The following is a 22467-nucleotide window of genomic DNA, read 5'->3' on the forward strand; positions in this document are numbered from 1 at the left end:
ATTTAAACGTTAAAAATAATAAAGTTATTAGAAGAAAATGTAGGTGAATATTTGGATGACTTTAGGTGGGGGCATCCATGTGATAAAGAAAGGAAACAAAAATCTATAAAAGAGATAGTGGTCCACCTAAAAAGTTTAAAAATTATAAAGGAAAAGATATCATCAATAAAGTCAAGATTAACAATAAAATGAAAAAAAATTATAAAACATTAGAGCTACAAATGATTAATATGCACTGTGTAGTAAGAATTCTTACAAATTTATAATGAAAAACATCGATAGATACATGAGCAAAGGATAAGAAAAGCCGAATCAGAGAAAAATCCAAATAGAAACAAGGACAACAACAACAAACCTCTTTTAAGTCAGATAAAAGGCAATTAAAGTAACAAGCAATACAATGTAATTTTTAGCTTTTCATATTTTCAAGCATTGAAGAGTGCTGGAGAGGATGCTGGAATGAGCGCTTTCATTTTGGATAGTAATCTTGTAACATTTCTGAAACATACGCCTACATAGCATTTCTGGGAACCCAACCTATAGAAATAAAAGCACCAAAAAAAAAAAAATAAAATAAAAAAAAATAAAAGCACCAGTACGTATTACAGCAGCGTTATTTTGAAAAAAAGGAAATAAAAGACGATCAATAATGAAATGTTTGAATGCTCCTTTGGCATATCAACATGTACTGTGTATTCAGCTGTTAGAGGAAGGGCGTGCAGGGGAGAGCAAGAGTGCAAGAGAGTGAGAGTGAGGGCCAGGGAGCCAGAATAGCAAGAAAGACTGAAGCTGCTGATCAGAAGAGATATCATCTACATGTCAAGAAAGAAAAGTATGTGGCTTGCCATTTTACAGAAACTATCGGAAGATACTTTCTGTAAGGAGATGGGGAAAACAGGTAGAAGGATGTACTTCGTGTCCTCAACACTTGTTACCTGGGAAGAAACAAAGTAAAGAAAGGAAGTGGGAAGGACAGGGCGTGGTTTTACACCATTAATTTTTCTTAATCGATTTTTGCATTGTTTCAATGGTTGCAAACACTTTTTAATTTTCTATTGGCACCCAAATTAAATGTTAAATTACAGAACTAGGCAATATCAAAAGTACCAGAGTACACTTGAGGCAAAATTGTGAAACTAGTCAAGGTAAGATTTGGAGGCACAATACAATTTATCCACTTTCCTAAATTTCTGACACCTAACCTGTTCTCTACGTTCACAATTACGAGGACACAAAATAATTTACATATAAAAGTTCCACAACTTCTGTAAGGAGCACAAAGAATTTAGGGAGTTTTCACCAAACCATAGACATAAATGTGAATATCATCATCAAACTTAATGAAGTAGACAGATGGCTTTGCCACCACTTGATGTATAAAAATGCCAGTTCTCTTGGACCCGTCATCTTTGGCATGCTCCACCTGCTTGCCCACGAGACTGTCGAGCACCTCTCCAGGCTCCCGTTCTGCTGTAGGGAAATAGTAGTTGGAATCTGGAATGATGCGTAGGTCACCATCTTTGTAGTCATCAAGCAGCGTGTACATATAGAGAACAGGATCTTTCTCGTAGGTGATGTAAAACCAAGTATCCATCACAGGCGCTCGCGCCAGGACCATACCCTTCCATTCATCTTTTGTACCGTGCTCGCCTTCAAACACATGCCCCACTGCCTTGCCAATCAGGGAATCTGCCAGTCGCGAATCGATTCGAGGAGTTGGCACTCTCTCAGGAAGGATCTCTAGCGCTAAAACTCTCTTATCGCGGTGCAGTTCTAGTCCATACACACTATCTTTGCCATCGTATTTAATGATATAGAGAGTGGGCTTCACGGAAACCTGCTCGAGCACAGTGCCCTTCCACTGCTCCACTGGCTCGTTGCCTTCCTTCCAGCCGTGTTGAATGCGGCAGCCCACGATGTTCCTACGAGTGAGGAAAGTGGGCTTGCGCCGTTGCTTCCTGTGGGTGTGCCTTTTCTTCATCAGGTATGCGGACACGCCATCTACCCCTATCGGAGGCACAGTCGGAGGAGACATAGCTCAGGGATTCAGAGGGCTTGGAGAAAGCTCTGCCCTGGTCGATTAAACTGACAAAAAGTCAACAGTATGTAATGTGATATTTATTTTTTTTCGCGATCTCAAAGACCTGGTCTGTGCTCCCTTCTCCAAGTGCAAGGCTCTCCACAAGGTTTTGGCAGAAACGCTCGAACTCTAACCGTGAGCACTGGGACAGGGTGTGCCTCTCCACAGCGCTTTCCTCTCTCGCCCTTAGAAAGGGTTACTGCAGCAGTGGCGGCTGCCGCAAGAGATGGCGGGCTCGCGTGTGCTGTTCGTGCCTTGCGCCCTCCCCAACCCCGACCCCAAGTCCCGGAATCGGCCACTTAGCTGTTGTCGATGCTGGTGCGACTGCGGCACGGCGACAGAGGAGACGACGGGGAAGACAGACAAGGCGTAAGAAGGATGGCTGAAGCGGCAAAGGCGGAGGCGGCGGCAAGTCTCTGAGGAGTCCGCGCGGCCTAGGCTTTGCTGCGCTAGTTGGCTTGGCTTCACTCTGGCGACCGGGTTTTTGCCGCCCTGGGAACCCGCCCCCTCCGAGCCCGCCTGCTCCTGGGCTCCGCCCCCGGCCATCCCGCCTTCCGCTCCGCGGGCTGCAGCCTGGCTGGTCAGCGCGCGTGCCCGCGTTCAGTTTGTATTGACACACGCGCTCTCTCATTTCCTCCTCCGCCCCTCGACCGTTTTCCTCAAACCCTAGCCAGACAGGCCGACTCCCCTCCTCCTCCTTTCTGGCGGTCGGCTGCCCGCCAGCCTCCTACACAGTGGCTCCATCTGCTTTCTGTCTTCCAGGAATTCCTCACTTAAAAAAAAAAAAAGAAAGTAAGACACGCACACACAGAGTTTGTGCATACAAATTATTTTCTTTCAGTTTAAGATATTTAAGATGAGAATAAAAAGCCTGTGTAAAATTCACAGTCCACCATCTTAATCCAAAATCTTTTATATTTTCTACCTGATCGTTTCTGGCAATTATATTTAAAAAATTTTTTTTTGGTCAGAATGTAAATGTCATGTACTGACATTGTGGAGATCTAAAATTCAGTGAAATGAAAGAAAAAACTACCATTAAGTTTGCCATCCAGACTGCACCAAAATGTCAACAATGCTGCTTTTTCTCCTGTTAATAAACCTGTGCTTGTATTTTATAAAATTGCAAGCATATTTTATACTTTTATAACTTGAGTTTTTCATGTATATCATGAACATTTTCCAAAGTGATTAAGTACTCTGAAAACATGATTTTTAATGGTTCCATAGTATTCTTTTGTAATATTCCTTTTGTTGATCCACTATCCTACATGATCTATAACATAAGAATAAATAAAAAGATTTTACCTTCATATATGGATTATTTATAGTCTAAACAATTTTTTCAAAGAATATTTAATAACCCGGAGATCTGCACATGAGATGAGAAGAATGTTTGAAAAAGTAAAATATTGAAACAATATTGTGGCCTTAATTTTGTAGAGAAATAATTTTTTGTGCATATATTTGTTGTTTTTCTGATTATAAAAGTACTGCATGCTTATATTGAAAACCTGAATGGAAAGAAAGTGTCCATAATTTCACTTACATTAAGTCACAGAGCTGCTATGAGGATTAAATGAGAATGTCTGTAAAGCTTTTAACACTATATCCCACTTACAAGAAGACATTAAAATCCAGATGAGTCTAGGGTTCTCATTCTCATTCTTTCACTCTTTGCTGGTGAAAAGAGAAGGCATTATGTAATCATGAGTAAAAAAGGCAATTAATTCACCTGGAAACAAACAAAATCAGGAGCAAAAGCTGCAAGGTGTCAGTACTGGCTGCCTCAACATTTCATTAACTTCCAAGTCGGTTACAGAGAGACCTAGTTCTCATACTGTTTAATAGCTGGTCACATAGAATGTGTAAGGATCCTTCAATTCACCATGTTTCCCAGGTCAAGGACTTCAGAGATGGGATAATTCTTTTTTTTTTTTTTTTTTTTTTGAGACGGAGTTTTTGCTCTTGTTGCCCAGCCTGGAGTGCAATGGCGCAATCTTGGCTCACCACAACCTCCGCCTCCTGGGTTCAAGCGATTCTCCTGCCTCAGCCACCCAAGTAGCTGGGATTACAGGCATGTGCCACCATGCCCGGCTAATTTTTTGTATTTTTAGTAGAGACGGGGTTTCACCATGTTGGCCAGGATGGTCTCGATCTCTTGACCTCGTGATCCACCCGCCTCGGCCTCCCAAAATGCTGGGATTACAGGCGTGAGCCACCGCGCCTGGCAAGATGGGATAATTCTTTAATGTTGTCTCACAGGAAAGTAATTCTAAGGAAGAAGGTAAACTACATGAATGAACAATTATTTCCAAAGTCTTTACAATGACATCGTGGTGTATATGTATTCACACATACAAACAAGCTACATGTTCATACTCAAAGTCAGAGGGAGAGTATGTGTAAATGTCATGCCATTATGTTCCACAAATAATGTCTTCCAAATAATACCCCAGACCAAGATGCACCAACCTCTTTTTGCTTAGAAGAGCAGTTGACATGTGAAAGAAGAAAACAGTATACTCAGGCCTTTGGTTACATCCTTCAAGGGAATTCTTTCTTACAACCCCACAAAGTGACCTGAAGAGACCAAAAAAAAATTCTAATACACTTTCTTCTCCAAAATTATGATTCTAATGTTCAGACCATCCACTAACATATAGATTCAAAAGGCCTTATCATGCTGACATAATGTTTACTTTGTATGACTCCCACTAGACAGCAAACTTATTCAAGAATGGACTTTTATCTTGCATCCCAAATACCTTACACAGAATAGGTACTCAATAAACGTTTGTTAAATGAATAAATAATTGCTTTCAGCTGCCCTGCCCCAATGCAAAGAAATCTTCTCAAATAAAACAAGTAGTCTTATGCAAGCTTTTGAAGACTATAGTTCTGGAAACTCAGACTCTCTCACAGCAATTTTATCCATTTAAAACACCTAAATCACTGACCCTGTGAATACATGTGCCCATAAGTCTGAAAATGCTTAGGAGAAAACATTAAAACAAGGGGGAGCAAGCTTTCATCAACCTGCATATATGGATAACAATAAAACTTATCTCAAAGTGTAAATGTGAAGATTGCATTAGATGAATACATACTAAATCTCTTAGCACATGAACTGGTGCATAGTAAGGACTCAGTAGTCTCCTAACTAGTCATTTCCTAAAACAAGTTATTTTGTCATATTATGTTTTTTTATAAACCACTGGGTTCATACCCCATCTCTAAACCTTTCCTCTATTTTGTACACAAGCCCTTTTTGCCAGGGTTAGGTGTGTATCAAGGAGAACTATGGCATGATTTGTTCCTTATATCCAATTTCAGAGCAGTATTTCAAATACTGGAAGCTTCTGGAAGACTGGCTTCTTAATAAATAAACATTATTGAAAATTAATTTAGGATACTTAGTGTTAATTAATAATTGGAGGGGTGGTGGAGTTAGGTATAACTATTGTTAATTCCAGTATGCACAGAAGATGATAATGCATGCTATAAAAGAGGTACAACTGAAGCACTAGGGGACCCAAAGGAGGTAGTGATTTGTTATGGCTGGGGAGATCAATGATGACTACTTGAATGTTTAAAATAACAACAAAAGAAGATATTCAGAGGGTGAGAGAATAGTGAGGTCTTTTCAAAGAGCTCAAGGAAATACACGGAAGGATGCATAGTTACAGGACATCTGACAAACTAGTCAGGAGTTTGTGACAAGAGCACAGAGTTCGTTGTGTAGTCTGTGGTGTGGAACAAAGTCAAAAACCTCAAAGGTGACAAGTAATATTTCATCCACTGTTGGTGGAAGTAGCTGACATTCCAATTCCCCTGACAGTGTGGTGTTGGAATTACCAAGTAGAGAGCTGATCTTCTATGCTTCATCTGACAGAAGTAGGCAGTGTTTTTATTACCCTGGAAGATAAATATTGATGATGCTGAACAGAGAGCTGATCGATTACCTCCCTGACAGAAGTAAGTGGTGCTCTGATTCCCTTGCCAGGATAGCGTCAGCAAGGTCTAACAGTAAGTTGCTCCACCACATTCATCTAGTAGTACAAGTAATTGTTATGATACACCCCCCACATAAACCTGACAGCAATGAGATTGAACAGTAGAACACGGAAGGACTAGTCAGCTCTCTGGTTTCCTATACCTCTAATGTCAATGAAAATCAGTGAGTAGCTGAGCTTCCATCCTCATCCACAGTCAGTGAGACAGAACGAAGGAAAACATGATGGGAGAAGATGGTACTCAACTTTCCCTAAACCTTTTGTGTCAATGGGGCACAGAGTTCAGATAAGCCTCCACTCCCACTTTGGGGTAATAAGATGGTATGAGCCAGTAACACATTTTTACCATGAAGGTGTCAGCAAATTTGGGATGGGAGCTAAACTTCCATACTGCCCATGTGCAATGAGGCAGTGTGAGTTAGTGCTACACTTTTTCAAAGGTTGTGTCAGGGGAACCTAACAGAAGAAGCTGAACATACATAGAAAAGCAGCTCTTCAGCCACAAAACAATAGGGGGGCTCTCTAGCAAATAAAAATATTACAGAGAACACAGAGTCTCATGATATAAAATTAAAAAGTGATTAGGATGCAATGAAAAATCATACAAGGAACAAAGGAAATCACAGCTTAAAAGATACAAGACAATTAACTGATGCCCAAGGCTGAGATAAAAATTAATGTTGGAAATATCTGAAATAAATTGTAAAGCAGCCATTATAAAAAAATAATGATTCAATAAACCCAGGCATTGATGAATGCCTTTAAGTATCAAAAGCATTCAGGGATAAATGACCTCACCAAACTAACTGAAGAAGATGCCAGTAACCAGCCCTGGAAAGATGGATTTGTGTGACCTCTCAGGCAGATAATTCAAATAGCTGTTTTAAAGAAGCTCAGTGAACTTCATGGAGAAGCAATTAAGAAATTTATAAGAGAAATTTAACAAAGAGATTGAAATAATTAAAAAATCAAATCATATAGGTGAAAACTATAACGGATGGAAAGACAAATGCCTTATGATATTACAACACTAGATTTGATTAAGCAAAGAAATAATCAGTGAGCTCAAAGACAAACTATTTAAAAATACCCAGTCAGACATAATGAAAGAAAAGAAGAATTAAAAGCATTGAAAAATGCTTATGAAACCTATGAGACAGCCTCAAAAGACCAAATGTAAAAGCCATTGGCCTTAAAGAGGGCATAGAGAAAGAGAAAGGGGTAGAAAGACCATGCAAGAAAATAATAATAGAAAACATTCCAAATGTAGGGCAAGACACAAATATTCAGGTCCAGCAAGATCAAAGGTCACCAGGCAGATTCAACCTACTACTGAGATTATAAGGCACATTATAATCAAATACTTAAAAGACAAGGACAAAGATAAGATTCTAAAAGCAGTGGGAAAAAAGTAAATAACATATAAAGGAACTCTGATACATCTAGCTGCAGGTTTCTCAACAGAAACTTGTTGGGCCAGGAGGGAGTGATATGACATATTCAAAGTGGTAAAGTAAAAAAAACTGCCAACTAAGAATACTGTACTTAGCAAGGCAATCCTTTAAAAAGAAAGGAGAAAGAAAGACTTTCACTGACAAACAAATCTGAAGAAATTCATTGCCATCTGACTCATCAAGAATTGCCATAGTTTTTTAATTTGTAAAAGACACTGATATGCAACAACAACAACAACAACAAAAAAAAAACACTTGAAGGTTTAAAAACCGCATTTGTAATTGTAAGTACACAGACAAATTCAGCATACTCTAATACTGTAATTGTACTATGTAAACCACTCATACCTATAGAATGAAGCTAAAAAGACAAATCCATTGAAAATAATAACAACTACAACAATTTGGTTAAAAATAGGCAATATAAAAAGATGTAAGGTGAAATGACAAAAAAGTAAAAATGAAGTGTGGATGAAATTAAAGTTTAGAATTTTTTCATTTATTTGTTTTTGCTTCTTTTCTTTGTGATTAAAGTTGTCATCAGTTTAAAATAATTTGTTATAAGATTTTTTAAAGCCTAAGGGTAACCACAAAGCAAAAACCTGTAGCAGATACACAAAAAATACAAAGCATGGAATTAAAACATACTATCAGAGAAAATCACTTAACAATAAGGACGATAAGAAAGGGAGAAATGAGCTACAAAACAACCAGAAAACAAGTAGCAAAATGGAAATAGTAAGTCCAATAATAGCATTAAATATAAATTGACTAAATTATCTAATTAAAAGACACAGAGTGGTTGAATAAATTTCAAAAGACTCAACTATATGCTGCCTAAAAGAAATTCTCTTGACCTATGATGGCACACATAAATAAAAAGGGAAGTTCATCGATCCAAGATGGCCGTTTAGGAACAGCTCAGGATTGCAGCTCCCAGTGAAAGCGCAGACAATGAGTGGATGCTGCATTTTTATTGCCCACAGACTAGGAAATTCCCAGGCAGAGGAGCTCCACGGGTGGCCAGTGCGGCTGTTTCGGCCAGCGCAGCTGTGCCGGACGGCACCGCTGCTTTGCCCCGCGCGGCTGCTTTGTCAGCGCCCTGGAGCAGCGGTTCTCCGTACAAAATACATCGGTCCAGGTGCCCTTTTGGCTGGCGATTGGAGCCACGGGAAGTCGCCCATTCATCTGTTTAAAAAGGGGACTGAGCAGGGAACCAGGACAGTAGATTCCAGGGCAAAAAAAGGGCCACGAATCTCAGTGCTGCTTTTTAAGCCAGTGCAGTGACTTGCTGCAGGGGAAAACACACAGACCCCCCGAGCCTCTTCAACAGGTGACTTGAGCACCAACTTAAAAAAAAAAAGAAAAGGCTCTGACGCAGGGAGCCAGGCCATCAGGCTCGGCTGGTCCCACCCCAACAAAAGAACAGCAATCAGAAACTCTCTGGATTGAGAGTTTCACGGCAAGAGCAGCTGAACCCAGGACGGTCCAGCTCTGTGGGGGAGGGGCATCCCCCATTACCAAGGCGGACCACCACTACGGAGGTAGTCAGCCAATGCTGAGGCAGCCTGCCATTGCCAAGGCAACCCACCATTACTGAGGCAGCCTGCCGTTGCCAAGGCAACCCGCCAATGCAGACAGACTCCGCCTTAACAGAGGTGGGCCACCATTGCCGTAACTACACCCATATAAACAGGACTGCAGGGAAGTTCACTCGGCAGCTGGGCGCAGCCCACAGCAGCTCAGCAAAGCCTCTACAAGCAGACAGTGACTAGGCTGCCTCCTTGCTGGGCAGGGCAGCTCTGAAGGAAAAAAAGAGAAGGCAGTAGCATAACGGAAACTCATAAAGCCCTAAATCCCTGGGACAGAGCACCTGGGAACAAAAAGCGGTTTATGAGTTCTGCTGCAACAGACCTAAACGTACCTGCCCAGCAGCCCTGAATGAACAACAGAGCTCACAGCTCAGCATTTGAGCTCCTATAAAGAAGAGACCTTCTCCCCAAGCAGCTCCCTGACCCCTGTATATCCAAAGAGCCACCTCACACAGGAGAGATCAAATTGACACTTCACGGGTATCCTTCTGGGACAAAGATAGCAGAAGAAGAAAACTGGTAACAACCCTTACTGTTCAGCAACTGCTGCAGGTGATCCCCAGGCAAGCAGGGCCTGGAGTAGACGTCGAAAACCTACAGCAGAGGGGCCAGACTATGAGAAGGAAAACCAAGAAACAGAAATAACCTCATCATCAACAAACAGAACGTCCACTCAGAGACCCAATCTGAAAGCCAGCAACTACAAAGACGACAGGTGGATAAATCCATAAAGATGGGAGGAAACCAGCCCAAAAAGGATGAAAACACCCGAAACCAGAACACCTCTCCTCCTAAAAGGGATCACAACTCCTCACCAGCAAGGGAATAAGGTTGGATGGAGAACAAGTGTGATGAAATGACAGAAACAGACTTCAGAAGGTGGGTAGTAAGAAATTTCTGTGAACTAAAAGAACATGTTCTAACCCAATGCAAAGAAACTAAGAACATTGAAAAAAGATTTTTTTTAAGACAATAAGCTTTAGTAATGAAACAGAGGGCTTCAATATATGATAAAATGAATTCATTTCTTTAAACCTAATATTTTAGCTTAAAATATGTCCATCAAAATACTAATGAAAAAACTACTATAATTATTAAACTTTAGGTTATAGGTAAAGTAAAAATGAGGTTAATCTATAAGCATTCCTAATATAAGATCTCCAATTAGCATATAATAAAACAAGTTATAAAATAAAAACATTCACAATACATTGTCTGTTACAGTGATAAACATTCCCCAAACAGAATCCATCTGTTAAAGCCAATTCTTCTGGAAGTTTTCCTTCTAAATTATCTTTCTTCTGATGAATGTCGTTTTTTTTTCCTCATTTATTTATTTTATTGCACTCATGACCAAAACACCAAAAGCATTGACAACAAAAGCAAAAATAGACAAATGGGACCTAATCAAACTCCACAGCTTCTGCACAGCAAAAGAAACAGTCATTAGAGTGAATCGGCAAACAACACAATGGGAAAAAATTTTTGCAGTTTACCCCCATCTGACAAAGGGCTGATATCCAGAATTTACAAAGAACTAAAACAGATTTACAAGAAAAAAACTAACAAGCCCATTCAAAAGTGGGCAAAGGATATGAAGAGATACTTTACAAAAGAAGACATACATGAAGCCAACAAATATATGAAAAAATGTTCATCATCACTGGTCATCAGAGAAATGCAAATCAAAACAACATTGAGATACCATCTCACGCCAGTTAGAATGGCGATCATTAAAAAATCTGGAGACAACAGATGCTGGAGAGGATGTGGAGAAATAGGAACACTTTTACACTGTTGGTGGGAGTGTAAATTAGTTCAATCATTGTGGAAGACTGTGTGGCGATTCCTCAAGGAACTAGAAATAGAAATTCCATTTGACCCTGCAATCGCCCTACTGGGTATATATCCAAAGGATTACAAATCGTTCTACTATAAGGACACGTGCACACGAATGTTCATTGCAGCACTGTTTACAATAGCAAAGACCTGGAACCAACCCAAATGCCCATCGATGATAGACTGGACGGGGAAAATGTGGCACATATACACCATGGAATATTATGCAGCCATCAAAAACGATGAGTTTGGGTCCTTTGTAGGGACATGGATGAACCTGGAAACCATCATTCTCAGCAAACTGACAGAAAAGCAGAAGATCAAACACCGCATATTCTCACTCACAGGTGGGTGTTGAACACGGAGAACACATGGACACAGGGAGGGGAGCACTACACACTGGGGTCAGTTGGTGGGATACAGGGGAGGGACAGTGGGGGGTGGGGTGCTGGGGAGAGATAGCAAGGGGAGAGATGCCAGATGTAGGTGATGGGGTGGAAGGCAGCAAATCACACTGCTAAGTGTTTACCTATGCAACAATCTTGCATGTTCTTCACATGTACCCCAAAGCCTAAAATGCAATAAAGTAAATAAATGGGAAAAAAAATATCTGGACACAACAGATGCTGGAGATGGTGTGGAGAAATAGGAACACTTTTACACTGTTGGTGGGAGTGTAAATTAGTTCAACCATTGTGGAAGACAGTGTGGTGATTCCTAAAGGATGTAGAAATAGAAATTCCATTTGACCCAGCAATCCTGGGTATATACCCAAAGGATTATAAATCGTTCTATTATAAGGACACGTTCACACGAATGTTCTTTGCAGCACTGTTTACAATAGCAAAGAGCTGAAACCAACCCAAATGCCCATTGATGATAGACTGGACAGGGAAAATGTGGCACATATACACCATGGAATATTATGCAGCCATCAAAGACGATGAGTTCGTGTCCTTTGTAGGGACATGGATGAACCTGGAAACCATCATGCTCAGCAAACTAACAGAAGAGCAGAAGATCAAACACCACATGTTCTCACTCATAGGCGTGTGTTGAACAATGAGAACACATGGACACAGGGAGGGAAGCACTACACACTGGGGTCAGTTGGGGGGAAATAGGGGAGGGACGGTGAGGCATAGGGATCTGGGGAGAGATAGCAAGGGGAGAGATGCCAGATGTAGGTGATGGGGAGGAAGGCAGGAAATCACACTGCCACGTATGTACCTATGCAACAATCTTGCATGTTCTTCACATGTACCTGAAAACCTAAAATGCAATAAAATAAATAAATGGGGGAAAAAAATAAAGAGGGAAATATGGAAAAAGATATTTCATGCAGATGGAAATGAAAAAAGGTAGATGTTAAATCAAAAACAGCAATAAAAGATAAAGAAAGCTGTTACATAATGATAAAGGAGTCGACAGAGCAGGAGGATATGAAAACTGTAAACATATATGGCTGAACAATGGAATACTTGGATACATAAAGCAAACATTAACCATCCCAAAAGGATAGCTAGAATGCAATGCAATAATATTAGGGTGCATCAATACACACTTTCAGCAAGAAACAGAATATCCAGGTAGAAAATCAACAAAGAGATATTGAAGTCTAACTGCACTGTAGGCCAAATGTTCCTAACAGATATTTTAAAGAACATTTCACCCAACAGCTGCAGAATGTACATTCTTCTCAAGAGCACAATAGAACATTCTCCATGAGAAACCATATGTTGGACCACAAAACATGTGTAAGGATTTTTTAAAATTGAAATCATATAAAATATTTTTTTCTGACCATAATAGAATAAAGCTATAAATAAATAACAGGAGAAACACTGAAAACTCTATAAATATACAGAATTAAACAAAATGTTTATAAACACCCAATGAGTCAATGAAGAAGTTTAAAGGGAAATTTAAAAATTCATTGATGCAAAGGAAAATAGAAGCACAACATAGCGAATCATATGGGATACAACAAAAGCAGTTCTAAAAGGGAAGTATATACAAATAAATACCTACAGAAAATATGCAAAGAGATGTCAAATAAGCAACCCAGTGTTATACCTCAAGGAAACAGAAAAACAAAAACAATCTAAACCAAAAACAAGTAGAAAAAAAATAAACAACAAATATCAGATCAGAAATAAAATAGAAACATAAAAATATACAAAAGTTCAACAAAACAAAGAACTGATTTTTTAAAAAGACAAACAGAATCAACAAATCTTTCAATACACTAAGAAAAAAGAGCGAAATCTCAGTCAGAGATTAAAAGAAGACATTATAACTGATAGCATAGAAATAGGATAATAAATGACAACTATGAACTATGCCACAAAATTGGAAAACCTAGAAGAATAAATTCCAGGGCACAAACAGCCTGTGATGATTGAATCTTGAAAAAATAAAAATCCTGAGAAGACCAGTAATGAATAATACAATAGCAACACTAATAAAAAGTTTACCATCAAGGAAAAGCCCAGGACCTGATAGCTTTATTGCAGAATTCTATCAAACATTTAAAGGAGAACCACCAGCAGTCTTACTGAAGGTATTTTTTTTTAATGAAGAGAAGGGAACATTTCTAAATTAATTCTACAAGGCCAGCATTGCTCTGATTCCTAAACCAGACAAGTGCAATAAAGAAAGGAAGCTCTAGGCCAATATTCTTAATGAATATAGTTGCAAAAATCTTCAAGAAAAACACTAACAAACCAAATGTGACAGCACATTAAAAAAAAATTCAGGAGATCCAAGATGGTCAAATAGGAACAGCTCTAGATTGCAATTCCCAGCAAAAACACGAAGGTTGAGTGATCACTGCACGTTCAGATGAAATGCTACTGCCCACAGACCAGGAGATTCCTGGGTGGAAAAGCACTGTGAGTCTCCAGCATGGCTGTTTCAGCTGGTGCAGTGGGTCTCTGCACATAAACTGACACAAATCCAGGTGCCATTTCAACTGGAGGCTGGAACGCCTGGGAGACAAAGTCCCATATTCAACTGAAAGAAAGGGGGCTGAAACAGGGAGCCAGGTAATCTGGCTCACCTGGTCCCACCCCCACAAAGACCAGCAATCTGAAATGCTCTGGATTGTGAGTTTCGCAGCAAGTACAGCTTGACTCAGGATGGTGCAGCTCTGTGGGGGGAAGGGTGTCTGCCATTACCGAGTCAGTCCACCATTATCGAGACAGTCCACCATTACCAAGGCAGTCCACCATTACTGGGGCAGACTGCCATTACAGAGACAGTCTGACATTACTGAGGCACTTTTAAATATACCCCTATAAACAAAACTGCAAGGAAATTCACACAGCAGCTGGGCAGAGCCCATGGCAGCTCAGCAACACCTCTGCTGGCAGACTCTGACTAGGCTACTTCCTTGCTGGGCAGGGCATCCCTGAAAAAAGGCAGCAGAATGACAGGAACTTAAAAATAAAGCCCCACCTTCCTGGGACAGAGTGCCTGGGAAAAAAAGGCGGTTATGAGTTCTGCTGCAGCAGACTCAAATGTACCTGCCCAGCAGCTCTGAACAGAACAATAGACCTCACAGCTCAGCACTTGAGCTCCTATAAGGGACAGACTGTATCCTCAAGCAGCTCCCTGAGCCCCATAAAACCAGAGACACCCCATAAAGGAGCGCTCAGGCTGACATCTGGTGGGTATTCTTCTGGGACAAAGATAACAGTAGAAGAAACTTTAAGCAACCCCTACTGTTCTGCAGCCTCTGCAGGTGATCCCCCAGCAAGCAGGGTCTGGAGTGGACCTCCAGCAGTCCTACAGCAGGGGGCCTGTTAGAAGAAAAACAAAGAAACAGAAGGAAATAACATCATCAGCAACAAAAAGGATGTCCACTCGGAGACCCCATCTGAAAGTAACCAACCACAAAGGCCAGAGGTAGATAAATCCTCAAAGATGGGAAGAAACCAACACAAAAAGGATGAAAATACCCAAAACCAGAATGCCTTTCTCCCTCCAGGGGATCACAAATCCTCACCAGGAAGGGAACAAGGCTGGATGGAGAATGAGTCTGATGAATTGACAGAAACAGGCTTCAGAAGGTGGGTAATAACAAACCGCTCTGAGCTAAAAGATGATGTTCTAACCCAATGCAAAGAAACTATAAAACTTGAAAAATGGTTTGATGAAATACTAATGAGAATAAACAGCTTAGAGAGGAATATAAATGAATTGATGGAGCTGAAAAACACAACACGAGAACTTCATGAAGCATACACAAGTTTCAATAGCCAAATCTACCAAGCAGAAGAAAGGATATCAGATGCTGAATGTCAACTCAATGAAATAAAACAAGAAGGCAAGAGTAGAGAAAAATGAGTAAAAAGAAATGAACAAAGCATCCAAGAAATTTGGGATTATGTGAAAAGACCTAATCTATGTTGGATAGGTGTACCTGAATGTGACGGAGAGAATGAATTCAAGCTGGAAAATACTCTTCAGGATATTATCCAGGAAAACTTCCCCAAACTAGCAAGGCAGGCCAACATTCAAGTCCAGGAAATACAGAGAACACCACAAAGATATTCCTCAAGAAGAGCAACCCCAAGGCACATAATCATCAGATTCAGCAGGGTTGAAATGAAGGAGAAAAATGCTAAGGGCAGCCAGAGAGAAAGGTCGGGTTACCCATAAAGGGAAGTCCATCAGACTCTCAGCAGATCTCTTAGCAGAAACCCTACAAGCCAGAAGAGAGTGGGGGCCAATATTTAACATTCTTAAAGAAAAGAACTTTCAACCTAGAATTTCATATCCAGGCAAACTAAGCTTCATAAGTGAAGGAGAAATAAAATCCTTTATGAGCAAACAATTTCTCAGAGATTTCATCACCACCAGGCCTGCTTTACAAGAGCTCCTGAAAGAGGCACTAAACATAGAAAGGAACAACCAGCACCAGCCACTCCAAAAACATACCTAAAGTTAAAGAGCATCGACACAATGAAGAAACTGCGTCAACTAATGGGCAAAGCAACCAGCTAGCATGAAAATGGCAGGATCAAATTCACACATAACAATATTAACCTTAAATGTAAATGGGCTAAATGCCCCAATCAAAAGACACAGACTGGCAAACTGGATACAACATCAAAACCCATCGGTGTGCTGTATCAAGGAAGCCCGCCTCACATGCAAGGATACACATGGGCTCAAAATAAAGGGATGGAGGAAGATCTACCAAGAAATGGAGAGAGAGAAAAAAAAGCAGCAGTTGTAATCCTAGTCTCTGTTAAAATAGACTTTAAACCAACAAAGATCAAAAGAGACAAAGAATGACATTACATAATGGTAAAAGGATCAATGCAACAAGAAGAGTTAATGATCCTAAATATATATGCACCAAATACAGGAGCACCCTGATACATAAAGCAAGTTCTTAGTGACTTACAAAGAGACTTAGACTCTCACACAATAATAGTGGGAGACATTAACACTCCATCTTCAATATTAGACAGATCAATGAGACAGAAAATTAACAAGGATATCCAGGACTTGAACTCAGACCTGGACCAAGCAAATCTAATAGACATCTAGAGAAATATCCACCCCAAATCCACAGAATATACATTCTTCTCAGCACCACATCACACCTACTCTAAAATTGACCACATAATTGGAAGTAAATCACTCCTCAGCAAATGCAAAAGAATGGAAATCATAACAGTCTCTCAGACCACAGTGCAATCAAATTAGAACTCAGAGATCAGAAACTAACTCAGAACCACACAACTTTATGGCAACTGAACAACTGGCTCTTGAATGTTGACTGGATAAACAAGGAAATGAAGGCATTAATAAAGATGTTTTTTGAAACCAACAAGAACAAAGACACAACATACCAGAATCCCTGGGACACATTTAAAGCAGTGTCTAGAGGAAAATGTATAACAATAAATGGAGTGCTTCCGATCCCCAAAGTCACAACCCTTCCTATCCCAAGACCCCAGACTTCCCCAGGTGGGGACAGAGCTAGGCGTGCACTGCTGTGTCCTGCAATCCCCTCGCCATGACCACCCTGGACGGAGTGAAAGTGGGTCATGTCAGCCTCAGCAGTGGCAAATGCTGTCTCCCAGCAGAGGCATCGCTGGATGCCTGATCTTATAAAACCTAGGTCACAAAGCGCAGCTCTGCAAAACAGACCCTATTTGGATCAGGTGAGCCAGTTCCTGGAACCTGAATAATGACTCTTGAATCAAGGGATACTATACATTTGTCTCCATGGGGTACCCAGGAGATGAAAGGCATTGTGATTGTGCAGGTGAAGAAGGAAGAGGAGGAAGACCATTTTCAAAAGGAAAAAAAAAAACAAAGTAGAGTCATCACCACAAGTTCTCAGTCGCTCTACAACAACGGTTGAAAGAGCCTTATTATCATAATATTTAGTTGCATGTAGAGTGGCAAAAGAGAAAATGGCTCACACTGCAGCTGAAAAAATTATCCTTCCAGCATGTATAGATACGGTACATACAATTTTTGATGATAAATCAGCTGATAAGCTAAGAACTACACTTCTTAGTGATAATAAAATATCTCATCGAACCTGTATGATTGCAAAACATTTGGAAGCAATGCTTATTACACAGCTGCACTCTGGTGTAGACTTTGCCATCCAACTTGATGAGAGCACCGAAATTGCAAGTGGTCCAACACTCTTGGTTTATGTCAGATATGTGTGGCAAGATGATTTTGTAGAGGACCTCTTACGTTGTTTAAACTTAAATTCACACATAACTGGATTGGATTTATTTACTGAATTAGAAAACTGCATTGTTGGTCAGTATAAATTAAACTGGAAACACTGTAAAGGAGTTTCAAGTGATGGAGCAGCAAATATGACTGGAAAACATAGCAGACTTATTGAAAAACTGTTAGAAGCAACCCACAACAATGCTCTTTGGAATCACTGTTTTATTCATTGAGAAGCTTTGGTATCCAAAGAAATTTCACCAAGTCTAATAGACGTATTGAAAAATGGAGTGAAAATTGTTAATTTTATTAAAAGAAGTTCACCGAATGCCAACTTCTTGAAGTATTTTGTTCAGAGATTGGAGTTAACCATACCCACTTATTGTTTCATAACGAAGTTCATTGGCTTTCTCAAGGAAAAGTATTGAGCCAAGTATATGAACTCAGGAATGAGATTTACATTTTTCTCATTGAGAAGCAATCTCATTTGGCGAGCATTTTTGAAGATGATATCTGGGTACCAAAATTGGCATATTTAAGTGACATTTTTAGCATTCTTAATGAATTAAACCTGAAAACACAGGGGAAAAACAATGATATATGTCAGTATCTTGAACATATTCTAGGATTCCAAAAAGCATTATTGCTGTGCCAAGCAAGACTTAAAAGTAATTGCCCGAGCTACTATATGTTTCCAATATTCTTGCAACACATTTAAGAGAACATTATTAATGAAGACTGCTTAAAAGAAATAAAGTTAGAGATATTGTTTCTTCTCACTTTTTTGTCTCACACTTTTAATTATTACTTTCCAGAAGAGAAATTTGAATCATTAAACGAAAATATTTGGATGAAAGATCCATTTGCTTTTCAAAATCCAGAATCAATAATTGAGTTAAACTTGGAGACTGAAGAAGAGAATGAATTATTGCAGCTCAGTTCATCTTTCACACTAAAGAATTATTATAAGACATTAAGTTTATCAGCATTTTGGATTAAGATTAAAGATGAATTTCCACTGCTAAGTAAGAAGAGTGTATTGCTTTTACTACCATTCACAAGTATTTGTTTGTGTGAACTAGGATTTTCAATCTTGACACGATTAAAAACAAAGAAAAGAAATAGGCTGAATAGTGCACCAGGCATGAGGGTAGCATTTTCTTGATGTGTTCCTGAATGGAAGGAACTTATGAACAGACAAGCACATCCATCATATTAAATAAAATCTTTAAAAATTTTGTGTTTAGCTGAGCATGGTGTCTCGTGCCTGGAAGCCCAGCACTTTGGGAGGCTGAGGTGAGCAGATCACTTGAGATCAGAAGTTCAAGATCAGCCTGGCCAACATGGTGAAATCGCATCTCTACTAAAAATACAAAACTTAGCCAGGCGTGCCTGCAGTCCCAGTTACTAGGGTGGCTGAGGCAGGAAAATCTCTTACACCAGGAAGGCAGAGATTGCACTGAGCTGAGATGATGCCACTGCATTCCAGCCTAGGTAACAGTGAGATTCCATCTCAAAAAAAAAAAAAAAAAAAAAAAAGGAAATTGTGTCTGTACTTTTTAAGGGATTTTGAAGTATGTTGTATGAAAATGTTCATAGAATTATATTTGCAATCAAAAAAACCGATAAATGCCCACATAAGAAGCAAGAAAAGATCTAAAATCAGCAGCCTATCATCAAAATTGAAAGAGCTAGAGCAGCAAGATCGAAAAAACTCAAAAGCTAGCAGAAGACAAGAAATAACTAAGATCAGAGCAGAACTGAAGAAGATAGAGACACAAAAAAACCTTCAAAAAATCAATTAATTCAGGAGCTGGTTTTTTGAAAAGATCAACAAAATAGACTGACCACTAGCCAGATAAATAAAAAAGAAAAGAGAGAATAATCAAATAGATGCAGTAAAAAACGATAAAGGGAATATCACCACAGATTCCACAGAAATACAAACTACAATCAGAGATTACTATAAAGAACTCTATGCACATAAACCAGTACACCAGGAAGAAATGGATAAATTCCTGGACACGTAAAACCCTCAATAGACCAATTACAAGGGCTGAAGTTGAGGCAGCAATTAATAGCTTACCAACCAAAAAAAGCCCAGGTCCAGATGGGTTAACAGCCAAATTCTACCAGACATACAAAGAGGAGATGGTACCACTCCTTCTGAAACTATTCCAAACAATACAAAAAGAGGGAATCCTCCCCATATCATTTTATGAGATCAACATCATCCTGATACCAAAACCCGGCAGAGACTCAACAAGAAAAGAAAACTTCAGGCCAATATCCATGATGAATATAGATGCAAAAATCTTCAATAAAATACTGGCAAACTGATTGCAACAGCACATCAAAAACTTATCAATCACAATCAAGTAGGCTTCATCCCGGGGATGCAAGGCTGGTTCAACATACGCAAGTCTAGAAACGTAATTCACCACATAAACAGAGCCAAAGACAAAAACCACGTGATTATCTCAATTGATGCAGAGAATGCCCTTGACAAAATTCAATAGCCCTTTATGCTAAAAACTCTCAATAAACTAGGTATTGATGAAACGTATCTCAAAATAATAAAAGCTATTTACAACAAACCAACAGCCAATATCATACTGAATGGGCAAAAACTGGAAGCATTCCCTTCGAAATCTGGCACTAGACAAGAATACCCTCTCTCCCACTCCTATTCAATATAGTATTGGAAGTTCTAGCCAGAGCAATCAGGCAAGAAAAAGAAATAAATAGTATTCAAATAGGAAAGGAGGAAGTCAAATTGTCTCTATGTGCAGATGACATGATTGTATATCTAGAAGATCCCATGATCTCAGCCCCAAATCTTCTGAAACTGATACGCAACTTTAGCAAAGTCTCAGGATACAAAATGAAAGAACAAAAATCACAAGCATTCTTATACACCAATAACAGACTTAAAGAGAGCCAAATCAAGAACGAACTGCCATTCACAATTGCTACAAAAAGAATAAAATACCTGGGAATACAACTAACAAAGGATGTAAAGGACCTCTTCAAGGAGAACTACAAGCCACTGCTAAATGAAATAAGGGGACACAAACGATGGAGAAACATTCCATGTTCATGATTAGGAAGAATCAATATTGTGAAAATGACTATATTGCCCAAAGTAATTTATAAATTCAATGCTATTCCTATCAAGCTACCAATGACCTTCTTCACAGAACCGGAAAAAACCACCTTAAAATTCATATAGAACCAAAATAGAGCCTGCATAGCCAAAAAATCCTAAGCAAAAAAAAAAAAAAAAAAAGAAAGCTGGAGGCATCATGCTACCTGACTTCAAACTATATTAAAAGGCTACAGTAAACAAAACATCATGGTACTGGTACCAAAACAGAGATATAGACCAATGTAACAGAACTGAGGCCTCGGAGGCAATGCCACAAATCTACAGCTATCTGATCTTTGACAAACGTGACAAAAAACAAGCAATGGGGAAAGCATTCCCTGTTTAATAAATGGTGGTGGGAAAATTGGCTAGCCATTTGCAGAAAACAAAAACTGGACACCTTCCTGACACCTTACATTAAAATTAAGTCCTGACACCTTACATTAAAATTAACTCCAGATGGATTAAAGACTTAAACATAAGACCTAACACCATAAAAACCTTAGAAAAAAACCTAGACAAAACCATTTAGGACATAGACATAGGCAAGGACTTCATGACTAAAACACCAAGAGCATTAGCAACAAACACCAAAATAGACAAGTGGGATCTAATTAAACTCCACAGGTTCTGCATAGCAAAAAAACACAATCATTAGAGTGAACTGACAACCAACAGAATGGGAAAACATTTTTGCAATCTACCCATATGACAAAGGACTTATATCCAAAATCTACAAAGAACTAAAGCAGATTTACAAGAAAAAAACAAACAAGCTCATTCAAAAGTGGGCAAAGGATATGAACAGACAGTTTTCAAAAGAAGACATATATGAGGCCAACAAACATTTGAAAAAATGCTCATCATCACTGGTCATTAGAGAAATGCAAACCAAAACTACATTGAGATACCATCTCATGCCAGTTAGAATGGTGATCATTAAAAAATCTGGAGACAAAAGATGCTGGAGAGAATGTGGAGAAATAGGAACACTTTTACACTGTTGGTGGGAGTGTAAATTAGTTCAACCACTGTGGAAGACAGTGTGGTGATTCTTCAAGCACCTAGAAATAGAAATTCCATTTGACCCAGCAATCTCGTTACTGGGTATATATTCAAAGGATTATATATCATTTTATTATAAGGACACATGCACACAAATGTTTATTGCAGCACTGTTTACAATAGCAAAGACTTGGAACCAACCCAAATGCCCATCAATGATAGACTGGACAGGAAAAATGTGGCACATATACATCATGGAATACTATGCAGCCATCAAAAATGATGAGTTTGTGTTCTTTGTAGGGACATGGATGAACCAGGAAACTATCATTCTCAGGAAACTGAGACAAGAACAGAAAATCAAACACTGGATGTTCTCACTCGTAGGCGGGTGTTGAGCAATGAGAACACATGGACGCAGGGATGGCAGCATCACACACTGAGGTCTGTGGGGGGAACAAGCAGAGGGACAGAGGGGGATAGGTACTTGGGGATGGATAACATGGGGAGAAACACCAGATATAGGTGACATGGTTGGAGGCAGCAACCACATTGCCACGTATGTACCTGTGCAACAATCCTGCATGTTCTTTACATGTACCCCAGAACCTAAAATGCA

At 39.5% G+C, this 22467-nt stretch overlaps 1 protein-coding gene across 1 annotated transcript; it reads right to left on the reverse strand.

Annotated features, from left to right (window-relative positions):
- Positions 1 to 343: 343 nt before the first annotated feature.
- On the reverse strand, positions 344 to 2628 carry SPIN4 (spindlin family member 4). The gene is made up of 2 exons (XM_032255768.1): positions 873 to 2628; positions 344 to 537 (listed from the first exon to the last, which is right to left on the reverse strand). Exon 1 carries the CDS (start codon positions 2033 to 2035, stop codon positions 1286 to 1288), a length of 750 nt encoding a protein of 249 aa, XP_032111659.1. The 5' UTR covers positions 2036 to 2628; the 3' UTR covers positions 344 to 537; positions 873 to 1285.
- Positions 2629 to 22467: the final 19839 nt, after the last annotated feature.

The sequence above is a fragment of the Sapajus apella genome, unplaced genomic scaffold (assembly GCF_009761245.1).
Source record: "Sapajus apella isolate SASKATOON/1434 unplaced genomic scaffold, GSC_monkey_1.0 scaffold91, whole genome shotgun sequence".
Lineage (NCBI taxonomy): Eukaryota > Metazoa > Chordata > Mammalia > Primates > Cebidae > Sapajus > Sapajus apella.